The sequence below is a fragment of the Diabrotica undecimpunctata genome, chromosome 2, assembly GCF_040954645.1.
Source record: "Diabrotica undecimpunctata isolate CICGRU chromosome 2, icDiaUnde3, whole genome shotgun sequence".
Lineage (NCBI taxonomy): Eukaryota > Metazoa > Arthropoda > Insecta > Coleoptera > Chrysomelidae > Diabrotica > Diabrotica undecimpunctata.
The window spans coordinates 131,825,968-131,839,790 of NC_092804.1; the positions used below are offsets into that span (position 1 = coordinate 131,825,968).

At 33.1% G+C, this 13,823-nt stretch overlaps 1 protein-coding gene across 3 annotated transcripts in view; it reads right to left on the reverse strand.

The window, feature by feature from the left end:
- Positions 1-13,823, reverse strand: part of LOC140434887 (aminoacylase-1-like) — a 78,603-nt gene that overhangs the window by 12,188 nt on the left and 52,592 nt on the right. Inside the window, exon 7 of one of the 3 annotated variants that reach the window (XM_072523498.1) lies at positions 2,289-2,561. The exons of 1 other annotated variant lie outside the window; for it this stretch is intronic. In XM_072523498.1, coding sequence (XP_072379599.1) covers positions 2,318-2,561 — 244 coding nt within the window. In that variant the 3' untranslated portion in view covers positions 2,289-2,317. Of the gene's footprint in view, positions 1-2,288; positions 2,562-9,889; positions 12,669-13,823 lie in introns of those variants that run through there. One more of the 3 variants, XM_072523499.1, reaches the window with a different exon arrangement.

A 13,823-nucleotide genomic window follows, 5' to 3' on the forward strand; every position in this document is an offset into this window, starting at 1 on the left:
GAAACGTCAAATGTAAGCTAAAAATGTAATTTTCATTACAATCAATTGTGGCTTAATCCCATATAAAAATAGTATTTAAATAAATAATGATGGTTGGTTGCCTAGCAACGTGTAGTTAGTCCAAGGGCCGATTGTTCGAACGCTAATCAAAGCTTGATTGTAATCAAATATTTAATTACAATCAAATACGTCACAGCAGCTGTCATAATTATTAAAAATTGCTTATTATTATTATTGATTTGAAAATAAAAACATGAAATTAACATCAGAAAGAGTTTAATTATGCTTTATTTTAAATTAAAACGCAAAATAATAAAATTGAATAAAATAAATCAGTCAACTTAACATCAAAATGTGACGTATTTGATTTTAATTAAATATTTGATTACAATCAAGTTTTGATTAGCGTTCGAACAATCGGCTCTTAATGAGACAAAAATGATACAGATCACGACATTGCTTTATTGACCATACAACACAATGACAATCGCTGTGATATGTTACACCTTTATATTCATTTCACAGTAGGTACGAATTATCGTAATTGTCACATTGACATTAAAAATTTCAAACGAAGTTCTGAAAGAATAAACAAATTAATAAAATGCCTATTAAGTTGTATACCGTCCAAGAAAAAGTGCAATTTGTAACATGGTACTTTCAGGGTAATTCGATACGCGAAGTGATTGATTTATTTAGTGTTGCCTTCGAAAATAGATCCCCACCAAGTGTTACAACAGTTAAAAATACCATTAAACATTTTCAAACTTCGGGATGTGTAAACAGTTGTAAAAAGTGTCATGAAGGTAATAAACCACGTGTTAGACTTGTCGATGAGGAGCGTCAAAATAGGGATATTCATATTTGTGCTTTTGTGGAAGCTAGTCAACCCTGCAATAGTGTACAAATTGCTAGGGAAGTTAATGGGAATGCTCGAACTGTCCAGCGAGTTCTCAAAAGGAATGGGTATCACTGTTTTAAGATACAACTAACACAAGAACTGTTTCCGGAAGATAACTTTAGGCGGATGGAGTTTTGTGAAATTAGGTTAGATAAAGAGAATGAAAATGTACACTTTTTAAAAAATATTTTATTTTCTAACGAATCTTAATTTTCATTACATAAAAAACACAATCTATCCGTTGCAAGGTATTATTCTCGGAAAAATAAGCACCTCAGTGTTGTAGTGCGAACGCAGCATCCGCAAAAGTTAAATGTTTGCACTGGGATGTTAGGCGACCATATTGTCGGTCCATTTTTTATCGATGGAAACCCAAACAGGTCCAAATATTTACAACTTTTACAGAATGAGATCATTTCGGCAGTTCGACGCCTTCCCGTTAATTTTTAGGAGGTTTATTTTCAACAGGATGGGTGTTCGGCTCACAACTCTAGAGCAACTATTAACTTCCTCAATCAAACGTTTCCTGATCGACCGATAAGTACACGTGGTACAATTAAATGACCCGCTAGATCCTGCGACTTAGCGCCTAACGATTTCTTTTTTTGGGGTTTTCTCAAATAAAACATTTATAGGCATCAGTTTGAAAGGGCCACAAACTTAGTCGAATTAAGGGCAAAAATACTTCATTTCTCTGCAAGCATTACACCAGTCCTACTCCAAAATATGAGGAGAAATCTGTATGACAGATTTGGTTACTGTTTAGCACAAGGAGGTGGAATATTTGAGCCCTTAATTCATTAATCTGCTTTCCTTATTTTTATTTTTTGTTAGGTACATTTTACGAAGGTTTGTAGGTTCGTACGAGTTTGTAGGTTCTTAATTAGGTAGTATTTTTTATGTTTAAGTTTGGAAGAATTTTATTGTTTTTTTTTATTTAAAAGTACAAAAGATTCTTATTCTGATTTTTTTTCTTCTTTCTTGTTTTATTGTTATAAGCTTTGTCCATAAAATTTGTACAATTTTCAGTGACAATAAAGCATATTACTTATTTACTTACTTATTTATTAGTATTGCTATTAAGGCTAAAAAATAACCAAAAAATTAGTTTTAGAGCATTATAATAAATATACTCTAGAGATGGGATTGCAATAAATCTTAATTCCAATGGTCAACAAAACAACGTCGTTATCTGTATATGATTTTTGTTTAGAATGTTATATGGAACTGTACAGACAAAAACCTTTTGACACACTAATATCACATTTCAATTATTGTGAGAAAACATCAACTTTGTTAACATAAAACTATGCAGAAAAGCGCTTTTTGGGTAGTGGTTGTAGACAAAACTATTTAAACTACTTGAATATATAAAAAACTTTCATACCTAATAGCTCTGTAAAAATTACAAGAAAATCACATTTTTAAACGTTTTTCGTTCTTCTTGAAATATCCGGCAAGATTTGCAATTTTTTCTAAAATCTTCTGGTAATAATCAATGCCTTTTAGAAACGTTGCAGTATTTAAGAACTCATCGTTGTCGTGGGCTAATATTGGTGTGTTATTAATCGGTGAAAATCCTATTGCGGGGAGACCTACAGTTCGAATATAACGGCAATCGGTAGCTCCATAAAATACTTGAGGTCTGAGAGTTATGCCACTAGAAAAAATAAGGAAGAAATGGTGCTTCCCATATTTTGTTTTTGGTCAGGTGCAGAAGCAGATACTGTGTATAATACAAAATAAAAAAAAAATAAATATAATTTCTACGAAAAATTTTATCTAAGATAATAATTAAACTTTTATGATTTTAAAATTAATATTTTAAAAGAAAGACAGATTTTGGTTTCTTCAATAGAAATCTTCGGTTTTCTACTTTCGTGATTTATATTTTAAAATTATAAAATATAAATTTTATAAAAGATACATATTTTAAAACAAAATCACTAATTAATTATAATACACACACTAAGTAATTTTATTTGCTATAAAAAATTCTGGGTAATACGTAAGTATTACTAATGTATTAATTTGTACTTTTAATTCGATATTATGTAAGAGCACAGTAAAAACAAAATATGTTCCAACAAAAAGATGTTGATTCATCGCATCGTCCTTCCGATGCTTCCAACAAAAATTGTGATTGTCCAGTGAGTGAGTCGTGAGTGAGTAACGTCGATTTTTATTTGTCTCCTCAAAAAGAAAAACGCAAGAGAATGCAATTTGTGAATTTGGTTTTCGCAAAGACGTAGGAACGCGTGAAGCTCTTTTTTCACTCAATATACTGATAGAACGATGCCTGGACGTCAATCAAGATATATACGCATGTTGACTATAATAAAGCATTCGATAAAGTACGACATAAACAATTAATGAATGTCCTGAAATAAAAAAAGATTGACTACAACGACCTCAGGATCATATCAAATTTATACTATAAAGAGCGAGCAAAAATACGTGTTAACGAACAGCTGTCAGAAGAAATTGAAATTAGACGTGGAGTAAGACATGGATGCGTATTGTCACCAATTCTTATTAATGCCTACTCCGAAGAGATCCTGAAAAAAGCTCTTGAGGGTGAAACAGCTGGAATAAAAGTAAATGGAGTTCCCATTAACAACATTAGATATGCGGACGACACTGTGATATTAGCCGAAAATATTGAAGATCTTCAGAGACTAGTCCCCAGAATAGCGGAGTATGGTAAAGAGTACGGTCTAACAATAAATGTCAAGAAGACAAAATTTATGAGAATATCGAAAACTCAAAGAAATAACGAGAATATGCATATCTGGGAACAATAATACCCTCCACAAATAATTACATTCAGGAGATCAAAATCAGAATAGAAAAGGCTAGAGCAAATTTCAACAAAATGAGAAGAGTGCTATGTGCAAGGGATTTAAAATTTGAACTAACAGTTAGGTTGGCGAGGTTTTTTCGACTTTGTTTTATGGAATGGAATCTTCGACTTTGAATGCGACATCAATGAAAAAACTGGAATAATTCGAGCTATGGGTTTATAGAAGAATTATGAAAATGTCGTGGACAGAACACGTCACAAACAAAGTGGTTCTGAGAAGGATGAATAAAGAAATAGAAATTTTAAATACAATTAAAACAACAAAGATCCAAGGAAAAAGAAGCATAGGAGGCGTGAAATGTCATGGCTGCGCAACCTGAGAAAGTGGTACGGATGTACATCAAATGAACTTTTCAGATCAGCCGACTCAAAAGTCCGAGTAGCTATATTGCCGACCTCCGCCGCGGAGATGGCACTTGAAGAAGAAGAGTGATTGAGTCCATCATTGGACGTGATGGTTTCTTATAAGTAATCGGACAAATGCAAATCCTCGTTGGGCTGACCTGCGCACTAGGATTTTATTATCTGTTATGGGTTTTTCGAATTAAAGTCTTCGTCTTCGGACGATACAAATGATGAAAATGTGTATTAAAAACAGTAAAAAAGTTGGGTGTTGGAACAAACCTATAGTTACTGAACCTGCATGGCACACAGGTTTCAAAGTTTTTTGCGCGCCCAGCATTTGAAGTGGGATAGATATTTACATTAATTTTCTTACATTAGATTCAATGTTACATCTAAAGGTCAGTTTTCTTTCGGACGACTGTAATACCCCCTTTATATGCAGCTCACTTCCGCGGCAGTGAGCAGGAAAGTTGGCAGCTTAAGTATGTAAATACGTCGCTCGCGCTGTCGTTACTCATGCCACTGTCGCTGTCGTACGCTCCCTTCGTTGGCGGTTTTTTTAACGGAAATCAAAGGACTGGCAGTGCGAGTGACAGTGACTGTTTACATGCTGCTCGCTGTCTTGTCGGTGCACAGACTTATATGTTTATTGTTTGGTAAATTTTTCGTTAACTATGGTTGAGTTGAGCAATGACCAAGTGCTGAAGTTTTTATAGCTTTGTGCTAGTGAGAGATTGTTGTGGGATCCTTCAGATAAAGACCACAAAAAAAACACAATGTACCCGATGCGGTTTGTCCTTAAATTTACATTTGGTAATTTAAAACGATATTAATTGCTTTACAAACTTCCAGCACAATCAGCGAAATTGCTGATGATGATACTTTAAAAAATAATGCAAACTTTGGTAACTGTCGCCAGTAACCAAATATCGTAATGTTATTACCAAGCGTTTTTTTGGTGGTATTGGAATTCCTACTTTAGTCTGTTTTTTTATCATGGGCTCAATTTTCTGAAGCAAAAATTCAAAATCTACCTGTGACATTCTGCAAAAGTTAAAAAATTCTCCGGATTCCTCCCAAGTCAGTTCATTAAAAAAGTCATATTTCCTCTGTAAAAAATGTTTGAAGGCATTTTCAGATTATTATCCAAATAAAACACTTTTTCGACATCGACTTTTTTTTTCTACCTGATTTATTTTTAAAACGTTAACATAATTTTGTACACTTAAAACACACAGAGCTGTCGCCGCAGTAATTTCTATGCCCTCCATTGCTGATGGTACACTGATGCAGCACTGTGGTAGCTGTATGTAAACAGTCATTTGCCTTAAATGCTGCAGTGGAATAATTTAACATTTGTCGTGGAATAATTTAAAAATTTAGGCATGACAGTGGGCAACGCGAGTAGCGGCAACAATGGCTGCATGTAAAGGTGATATTACTATGAGAAGGGAGGTAGGTAGGTACGATGCCTACAGTATTTACTAGAATAGAACTAAAATAATACTTAGAGAAACTGACGCCAAGGAGTCCAGTAGCATATAAGTCAAGTAGCTGAAGAGGATGCAGTTCTGCAAAGTAAGCGATGCAGAAGCGAAACGATGACGCAGCGGACGTAGAAGGAAATAATATATTATGCAATGTATATATTTAGTAAAGGTAATAAACGTTTTTATTTTTATGTAACGATCATCGTTCAACTATCGCAGAATAATAATTTCAGGGCAACATTTTTCTCGGTGAGAACACGACTATTTAGTTGATACGTGGACGATTATAACATTCCAGGCGTGTGTTTATCTTCCATTCTGTTTGTTATTTACGTTTATTCAGTCGTTATATTTGTGTGAATATTAAAATGAGTTTATTGCATAAAAGGAATCCATTACTCAAATGTTTATCGATAGCATAGATAGAACATGACGAACTATTTCGCCATTTATATTGAATAAAATTAGTAACAAAATACATAACCTTTGTGTCCAAGATGAAGCAGTGGCGAATCTAAGGGAGGGGCGCGAAGTAGGCGATCGGCCCCTGTCTCAAACCAAGTCAGTGATTTAATTATTCTTTTTAATTATATACAAATATTATAAAAACATTCAGTGTTTTGTTCCAAATGATATATTTTTTAAAATAACAATATATGAGTTATATAAATATATTTTATTAGTACCTACAGGACCTTTCCCGGTGGGTCCATTGGCTAAAACGGACAGATATAGTAGGACATTTTAGAAAATAGAGCCGATCAGCCGTCTCTCTTGACAATGATCGATCCGCCACTGAGATGAAGATGGACTTTATAATAAATGGATTGCTTCACTTATGCGTGATGATCCAAAAAATTTGTCGAATTCTTCGGTTATTCTGGTGAAATTAATTTAATTTTTTTAATGGACTCTAAATTTATATCGCCCGTCGAACCTCCATAATGTGGATTTTGTCGACTTAGTAGTGAAATATTTTAACATAAAATATGTAACATGTCTTTTTTTATGTTCAGTCTTCAGTCTTCAATATGTTCAGTCTTTTTGAATATCGCATCTTATGATAAAATAATTCTTTTGCAATGAGTAATGCCCTTATCTTTGAAGGATACAGTTTCAACGGGCGATAAATCGACGGAATTTTCTGATACAACAAATAATTCATGTGATTCACAAAATGACATACATAGATATGCGTTGTTATGATGTGTTATCATTTCAATACTTTATCATCAATCACATAAAGTTTATCATCAATCACACAAAATATTGAATGTATTAATATTATAATGAAAATTATCATTGTTTTAAACAAAAATGAATAAATACAAACATAAAATAGCAACTCTGCTATGTTTAATCAACAGAATCTTAATCTTCCCGGCTTTATATATTGTTGATGGATAATAACCACAAGGATCGGCGTGTGGCTATTTGGTCAAAAACCATTTTATCGTCTTCTTCAGAAAATACGAGTCAGAACTGAATGGTGGTCACTCGGAATAATTATTTACGACTGAGGACTATACCGCTAATTGGAAGAAGACCGTCATGTCTCAAAAAAGTGAAAAATGGACTATAGACTTAGTGAACATATTTAAAATATTCTATATTTTTTGTGTGATAACGTCCTAAAGTTAGTTTATGCCTATGGCCGTCAGATGGTAGAAGTATCGGTATTGTTAATAAGATAAATAAGAAAAGTTAAATACGAGTCAGAACTGAATGGTGTTGTCACTCGGAATAATTATTTACGACTGAGGACGATATCGCTACCTTAGAAGAAGACCGTCATGTCTCAAAAAAAGTGAAAAATGGACTATAGACTTAGTGAACATATTTGAAATATTCTTTATTGTTTGTGTGATAACTTCATAAAGTTAGTTTATGCCTACAGCTGTCAGATGGTAGAAGTATCGTTATTGTTAATAAGATAAATAAAAAAAAGTTGGTTTGACATTTTTCACAATACTGTTCTTTCTCGCAAAAATAGTAAGATAATATAATAATTTCTGTGAAGAATAATGCATTATTTTGAATTATGTCAGTCTTGAAAAAAAAGAGGAGGTTATGTTTAAAATGAGTATTCTTTTGTGGTAAGACAGTATTTTAGAAAATTATTAGAACTTTCTGGAAAAAAAATCCAGTTGGAATTATTTCAGATTATAAAAATGTCTAAAGAATTTAGTGGTAGACTGATGCTAAAGTTGACTTCTGTCAACAACAGTAAAGAGAGTGTATTATGGAAAGTTAAAGAATGAATTTTCAAATGAAGACAAGTATTTTCAACTATAATTTACTGTAGAATGGCAGTATTTTTTAGTTTTTACACTAAAGCGTATTTGTTCTTATTTTGTGACAAATCTACATTTGTAAAAAAACAAGTAAAACAATTTTAATAAAGAAGTTTAATATTTGGTCAGTGAGACTATCATCTCTATCTTTAGAAAGTTTTGTTGGTATGCCGTCAATTCCCGTTAAAGTTATTCTTTAGAAGTGTTATTGCATCCCGACAACAAGATTTCTTGCTAACATTGGAACGGAAATAAATGAGCTGTTAGAAAAGACCGAAAGAATCAGCACAACGGCGGGTCTTAAATAAGTAGACAAAAAATAATAATCAGGACGATAAACACACCTAATAAAAATCAAAGTCGTTGATCTGAAATCAACAATATTACTGTTGTCGACCAATTTGTGTGTCTAGGGTCCTTAACGCTATGGCTAAATTAACGAAATTGGAAAAGTAATGAAATGACCGGCGACGCCAAAATCAGATTTGTAAGAAGCTTGGTTGACCCAATTTTCTAAGAAGAAAGATAAAAAGCTCATAGATGCGTTCGAGATGTGATGTTGGAGACGAATATTTGAATTCCCTGGGTGACCCAAAGAACAAATGGGTCAATACTAAGACAGCCAAAGGTCAAAATACTAAGAACGCAAGTGACAGAAATAATAGGCTATTTTGGGGCACGTTTTTGGAAGGTTTCTAGAAGATAAAGGGAAATGTCAACGCTAAAGGAGATAGAGACACACAATATACGCGAACCACATTGATGCAACCATAGATGTTTCGCTGTCAAGGCATGCGAGTCGCTTTTTTTCAATATAATGTTTTCTTTCCAAGGTTTGGAAATTTTTGAGAAGTTTATTGTTGTGGCGAATTGTTTTGGCGCCTATCCCTTTCTTGACATTCGTGATTCCTGTACGGATCTTTGTCCATATACTTTATTCACCTCCTACATTTTTTTCCTCCAGGAAAACTTTAAATTTTTGAAAATTTAAATAAACAATTATATTTCATATACCTATAGATTATTTGTAATAAGAAATACAAGGGTGAGCATCAGTCAGTTGGCAAATTTGCAACAAAAAAAATTTGAAAAAGAAAAAACACATTTACGAAACTTTAGTTTTATTTACTTTTAACGCAAAAATATGTATTTACAATAAGTGTTCTATTGTTCATCATTCATATCAATACACTTCAAATAACGTTTTTCGATCGAATTAATGATGCGAGCGAGCATCGCGTAATTCTCATTGATGATATCTAACTCGATTGTTATCCAATGTTTGAGATATTTAACGTTTTCGATGGTATGCGCAAGAACTCTAAAGCATGCTCCAGATTGCGAAATCCATAGAAGTAATGTATGGCAACCTTGAAGGCCATGGTTCGCTTCCACCTCTACCTATCCATTCAGGTAAATGCTTATATACTCTATCATTAACCTTGAATTGTTCCACAAGATTTGTATATCGAAAAACTGAGCCAAAGTCCTGCAGCAAATGCGGAGGGTAACAGTGCAAACCGATACCTTTTATAATCCTATGAAGCATGCGAGATGATATGTCAAGCTTTAAGGATGTTCGTTTGGCGCAGAGGCAAACGAATTGTTGCGCGACTGTCATGGTATTCTCATCCGAACGTTGTCGTTCGTTACTCTTTGTATCTTCAACACTATCGGTCCTTTCAAACTTCTTGACTAAATTTACCATGTAATTGCGATTCAGAAAACGTGCATTAGCTCATATTTCTGTAAATAAACGCACGAAAAAAACCGGTAGTCATCTCGAGGTCGATTAGCTAACTTACACCGTGTTGCTAGGTAACGCACGCTGAACGCGGGCGAGGGCATTGGAATTCGCGCATGCGTCGTTTTCGAGGACGCCATTTTTGGCTTATACACTTCCATGTATAGTAAATTATATTTTTAGCTTAAAATAAAGTTTAAACTGATGTTCTAAATGGGTTTTAGTTATTTTAAGGATTTTAATGAACGTCTATTTTATAATATAATATTTATTTCTCAACCACAAATAAATCTCTCAAAACGAAACAGTCAATAAAATTTCACAATTCCAAAAAATATATATTATCTTTTTATTTAACTCTAAAATATATTACAATCAACATTCCATGACGTAACAAACACTTCTAGAATAAACTGGCTTTTTACTACCTAATATGAATAAAATACAAATATTTAAAAAACAATAACTTAATACCAAATACTTATTTCATTTTAGTAGAAATGCAAATGACAAATACATGAACTGTAACGAGATATTACAACAGACTTTTATCTTTATTAATTTAAAATATATTCTGTTTCAAAAATTTTGTAGCATTTTACGCTTGTATATTGTCTTTTTGCGTTCGTAGCATTTTGTTCTGATAATGATGAAAAAATGAGGGCAACGAATTTGCATTAACTTTTACTTTAAGTAAAAAAGATACTCGGAAAGTACTCAAATGAAGCAAAAATCCTTTGAAGACAAAGGTATGATTGAAACACAGTTAAAATACTAGTTTAATAAGTTTAAAAGTAACCGAATTGGCGTCCTGGTCGACCTTCTAACACAGCAACACCAGAAAATATCGAACGAGTGAAACGTGCATGTTGAAGAAACTAAACGTTTGCGGGAACTATTTTAGAAAGCAATCTTGAAATTCTGAAAACTTGTGTTTACTCAAAACCGAGAAAATTGATAATGACTCGTGTTGCAGTTTCGCAACTTTTCATGAACTATTAAATTGGATATTAAATGGGAATTATTTCTAGGTCGTACCAACAACCCCATCTATATACGGGAAGTACAAAGCAACCACCTGCGATAGGCACTGTCCCCACCCGCCTTCACGGCCAGGATGGGGTTACATCCGAAAAATACCCGACATGTACCAGTATCGTATTCCTGTCTGCAGAAAAGGGAATTTGTGCTCTTCACGAGCGGTAGCTATCGCTACTATCCCACGTGGTAAAGTTTATAGTTAGTTATATACATTAGATTGTTGCTGATACACAAGTAGGTTTATTTGTGTAAAATTGTTACATTATTATACAATTATTCGTTGCAAGTTTACAATTGTTTGTTGCTAAACTATTTTTCATATGGAGCCACATTTTTGAACATTCTAATCTTGAGAATATTTTGCGTTCATTTAACAAGTAATAACTTTATCTTCTATTAATAACTGTATTAATGCTTTGTCGTTTGTTTATATAAGTCAACTACCAAGCGCAATCTTAAACTCCATTGTCATTAATGTTTTTTTAACACCTTTGACCAAAAGCTATTTATTGACTTAGTTTTGTGTACTTGATATAAGGATAATTTATTCACGGCATGTAATGGTCATTATTCATTTGTGCTTTATATTAATTATTGATATTTGTCACTGAAAACTTGCCTTTTTGTATTATCCATGAAATATTTCTTTGGTTAATTGTCGCTGTGTGTAATCACCTTTGTAATTATTCTCAACTTTAAATAAATATTTGTTTAAGTACGGGTCACGTCACATATTTTAATTTTGTAGTAATTGATGAGTTAGAATTAAATGTATATGTGATATTTTCTTCTTTTATTTCCCTTGCTATATATAATCCACTATAATAGTCCATTTGCTTATTTCTTTTGTATTTTGTAATATAAATACTTAATTAAGGGGGAAAAAGCGATGTTCAAAACTGAACGTATATACTCAGACTACCTTTCTGATGTCCTCAGATTCTTGTTCTGATGCTATATGGAGGCCATCGCATGTGCAGAAAGCAACAACTCATGTGTGCACCAAATTAGATTCGTTTACAAGTAGCTCTGGACAACTTAACTTAACAAAATCATTACCGGCAAAGTGAGTCGTGGATTTACGGTTATGAAATAAAATAACAGTTTTCACAATGGAAGCTTCTGTACGAACGTCCATGTTAATTGTTTTCTTTTATTATTGTTATGAATATGTTGTGTACCACAACTATAGTCCAAGAGGACAGACAACAATAAATAATTTTACAGTTAAACTTTAAAAAGATGCGCACAACGCAGTGAGAAGAATCGATCCACTTTTTCGACTTATTGCAAGCAGCGACAGCGAATGGTTTCATCACGATAATGCGCCTGCAAATTCATCGACTTTGTGAAAATTTTTTTTACAAAACACAATGTTATAACTCCGCTAGTCTCGATGCGACGATGGCACTGTAAGCCATTACAAAAACTGAATTTGAATAGTCACACGAAAACATTTCACTTAGAGCTCAAGCACTTATTACACTCATTTAATCAACTTCTTTTAGCAATTTATTCGGTTTAATCCTCAATATCTGGTAAACTTACCTAAACTAGTGTAATAATATTTATTTGAAACTTTTTTAGAGTTACCTGAGTAAGAAAATAAGTGTTACTACAATTTTAAGTTATTGTTTGTAATCTTTTGTAAGTCATTAAATAAAAAATAAAAAGGTACATAGGTAAGCCGATGAAAAACTTTATAAAATATTGTGTACTTTTATGTTACGTTATAAAATGTTTATTATAAAATGATGGGTATTTTGGTTTTTATCCAGTTTTGTCTGCTAGATTGGCTATTTTAGGAACAATTTTAACGTATGCCTCGACTCCTCTCAAGAATACGTCAGTATTTAAATACTCATCGTTGTCGTGCAACAATACAGGCGTGTTGGAGATTGGCGAAAATCCTATTGCTGGGATTCCCGCGTTCCTAACGTACCGACTGTCGGTACCGCCAGGAAAAACTTGGGTTTTTAGTTTCAAGCCGCTGGAAAAAATTAAAAGAAAAACAAAATTGATTGGGTGGCTGGTGAAAAATAGTTTAAAATAATGGAAGGTTAATTAACACAAAAGCTCTGAAATGACTGAAATGAAAAAAACTTATAAGTTACATATATGGTATGTGAGGAAACACGAATATACAAGGACATTAAATTTGGAGGAGGAAATAACTGGTAGATCGATTTATTTTGTTACTAATATCAACAATAAAAACAAAGTCACTTCCATAATATTCTTCTCACTAGTCAAACTTTGGAAAACACAATATTTTTTGTTGAACTCCTGATCATTTTTAAGAAGACTGACTATCAAACCCATCATGTATTAGTCAAAATATATGTACAAAATGTGTATTAGTAAATGTAAAAGTAAGAATATATTTATTTTTGTAATACGCGATGTACCAGTACCCTCAGATCACTTAAAGTGGGAATAAAAATGAAACAGATCATACCAACACTGATAAATTAACAGAACCAAATATCTTTCTTCAGGTGCCCTGTCGACTTCGAACATTGGCTATTAATATGGAAATTCTGATCTTACTTACAGCTCTGAATAGTTAGATCAGTGTAAGCCTGAGTCACTTCGGCAGATTTTGGAGCCAAGACTGTCTTCTCCTGCCTGGCCCCCGCATAGTGCCAATTTTTCTCTGGATAATCAATTGAAGTAGACGGTACTTATCGTGTCACAATATATACCTTAGATATTTAAGTTTTATTTGTTTAATGGTGCTCACGATTTCTGTCTCTTTTCTAATTCTGTAGATTACCTCTATGTTGATGACATGTTCGGTCCAAGATATACGAAGGATGCGTCGGTACTTTTAGTTTTGTCATGAGCATCTCTGCCAGCGCCAGACGTTATTTTAGAGAAAGAACAAATCATTGCTTATGAGGAGCATTTTCATTTTGTTAAATACTGCTCTAGCTCTTTCTATTCTGGCCTTAATTTCTGTAGCCTGATCATATTTTGCATTTACGTTGGTGTCCAAGGTATATATAAGATTCTATATGGTCAATTAGTATGTTGTTTATCCGTAACTGTCGAGCAGGTTGTTGATTTTTGCTTATGGATTTTGCTATAATCCATTTTGACAATCCTAAAATGGATGCTTTTTGAGCATCCATTTTGTCTTCTT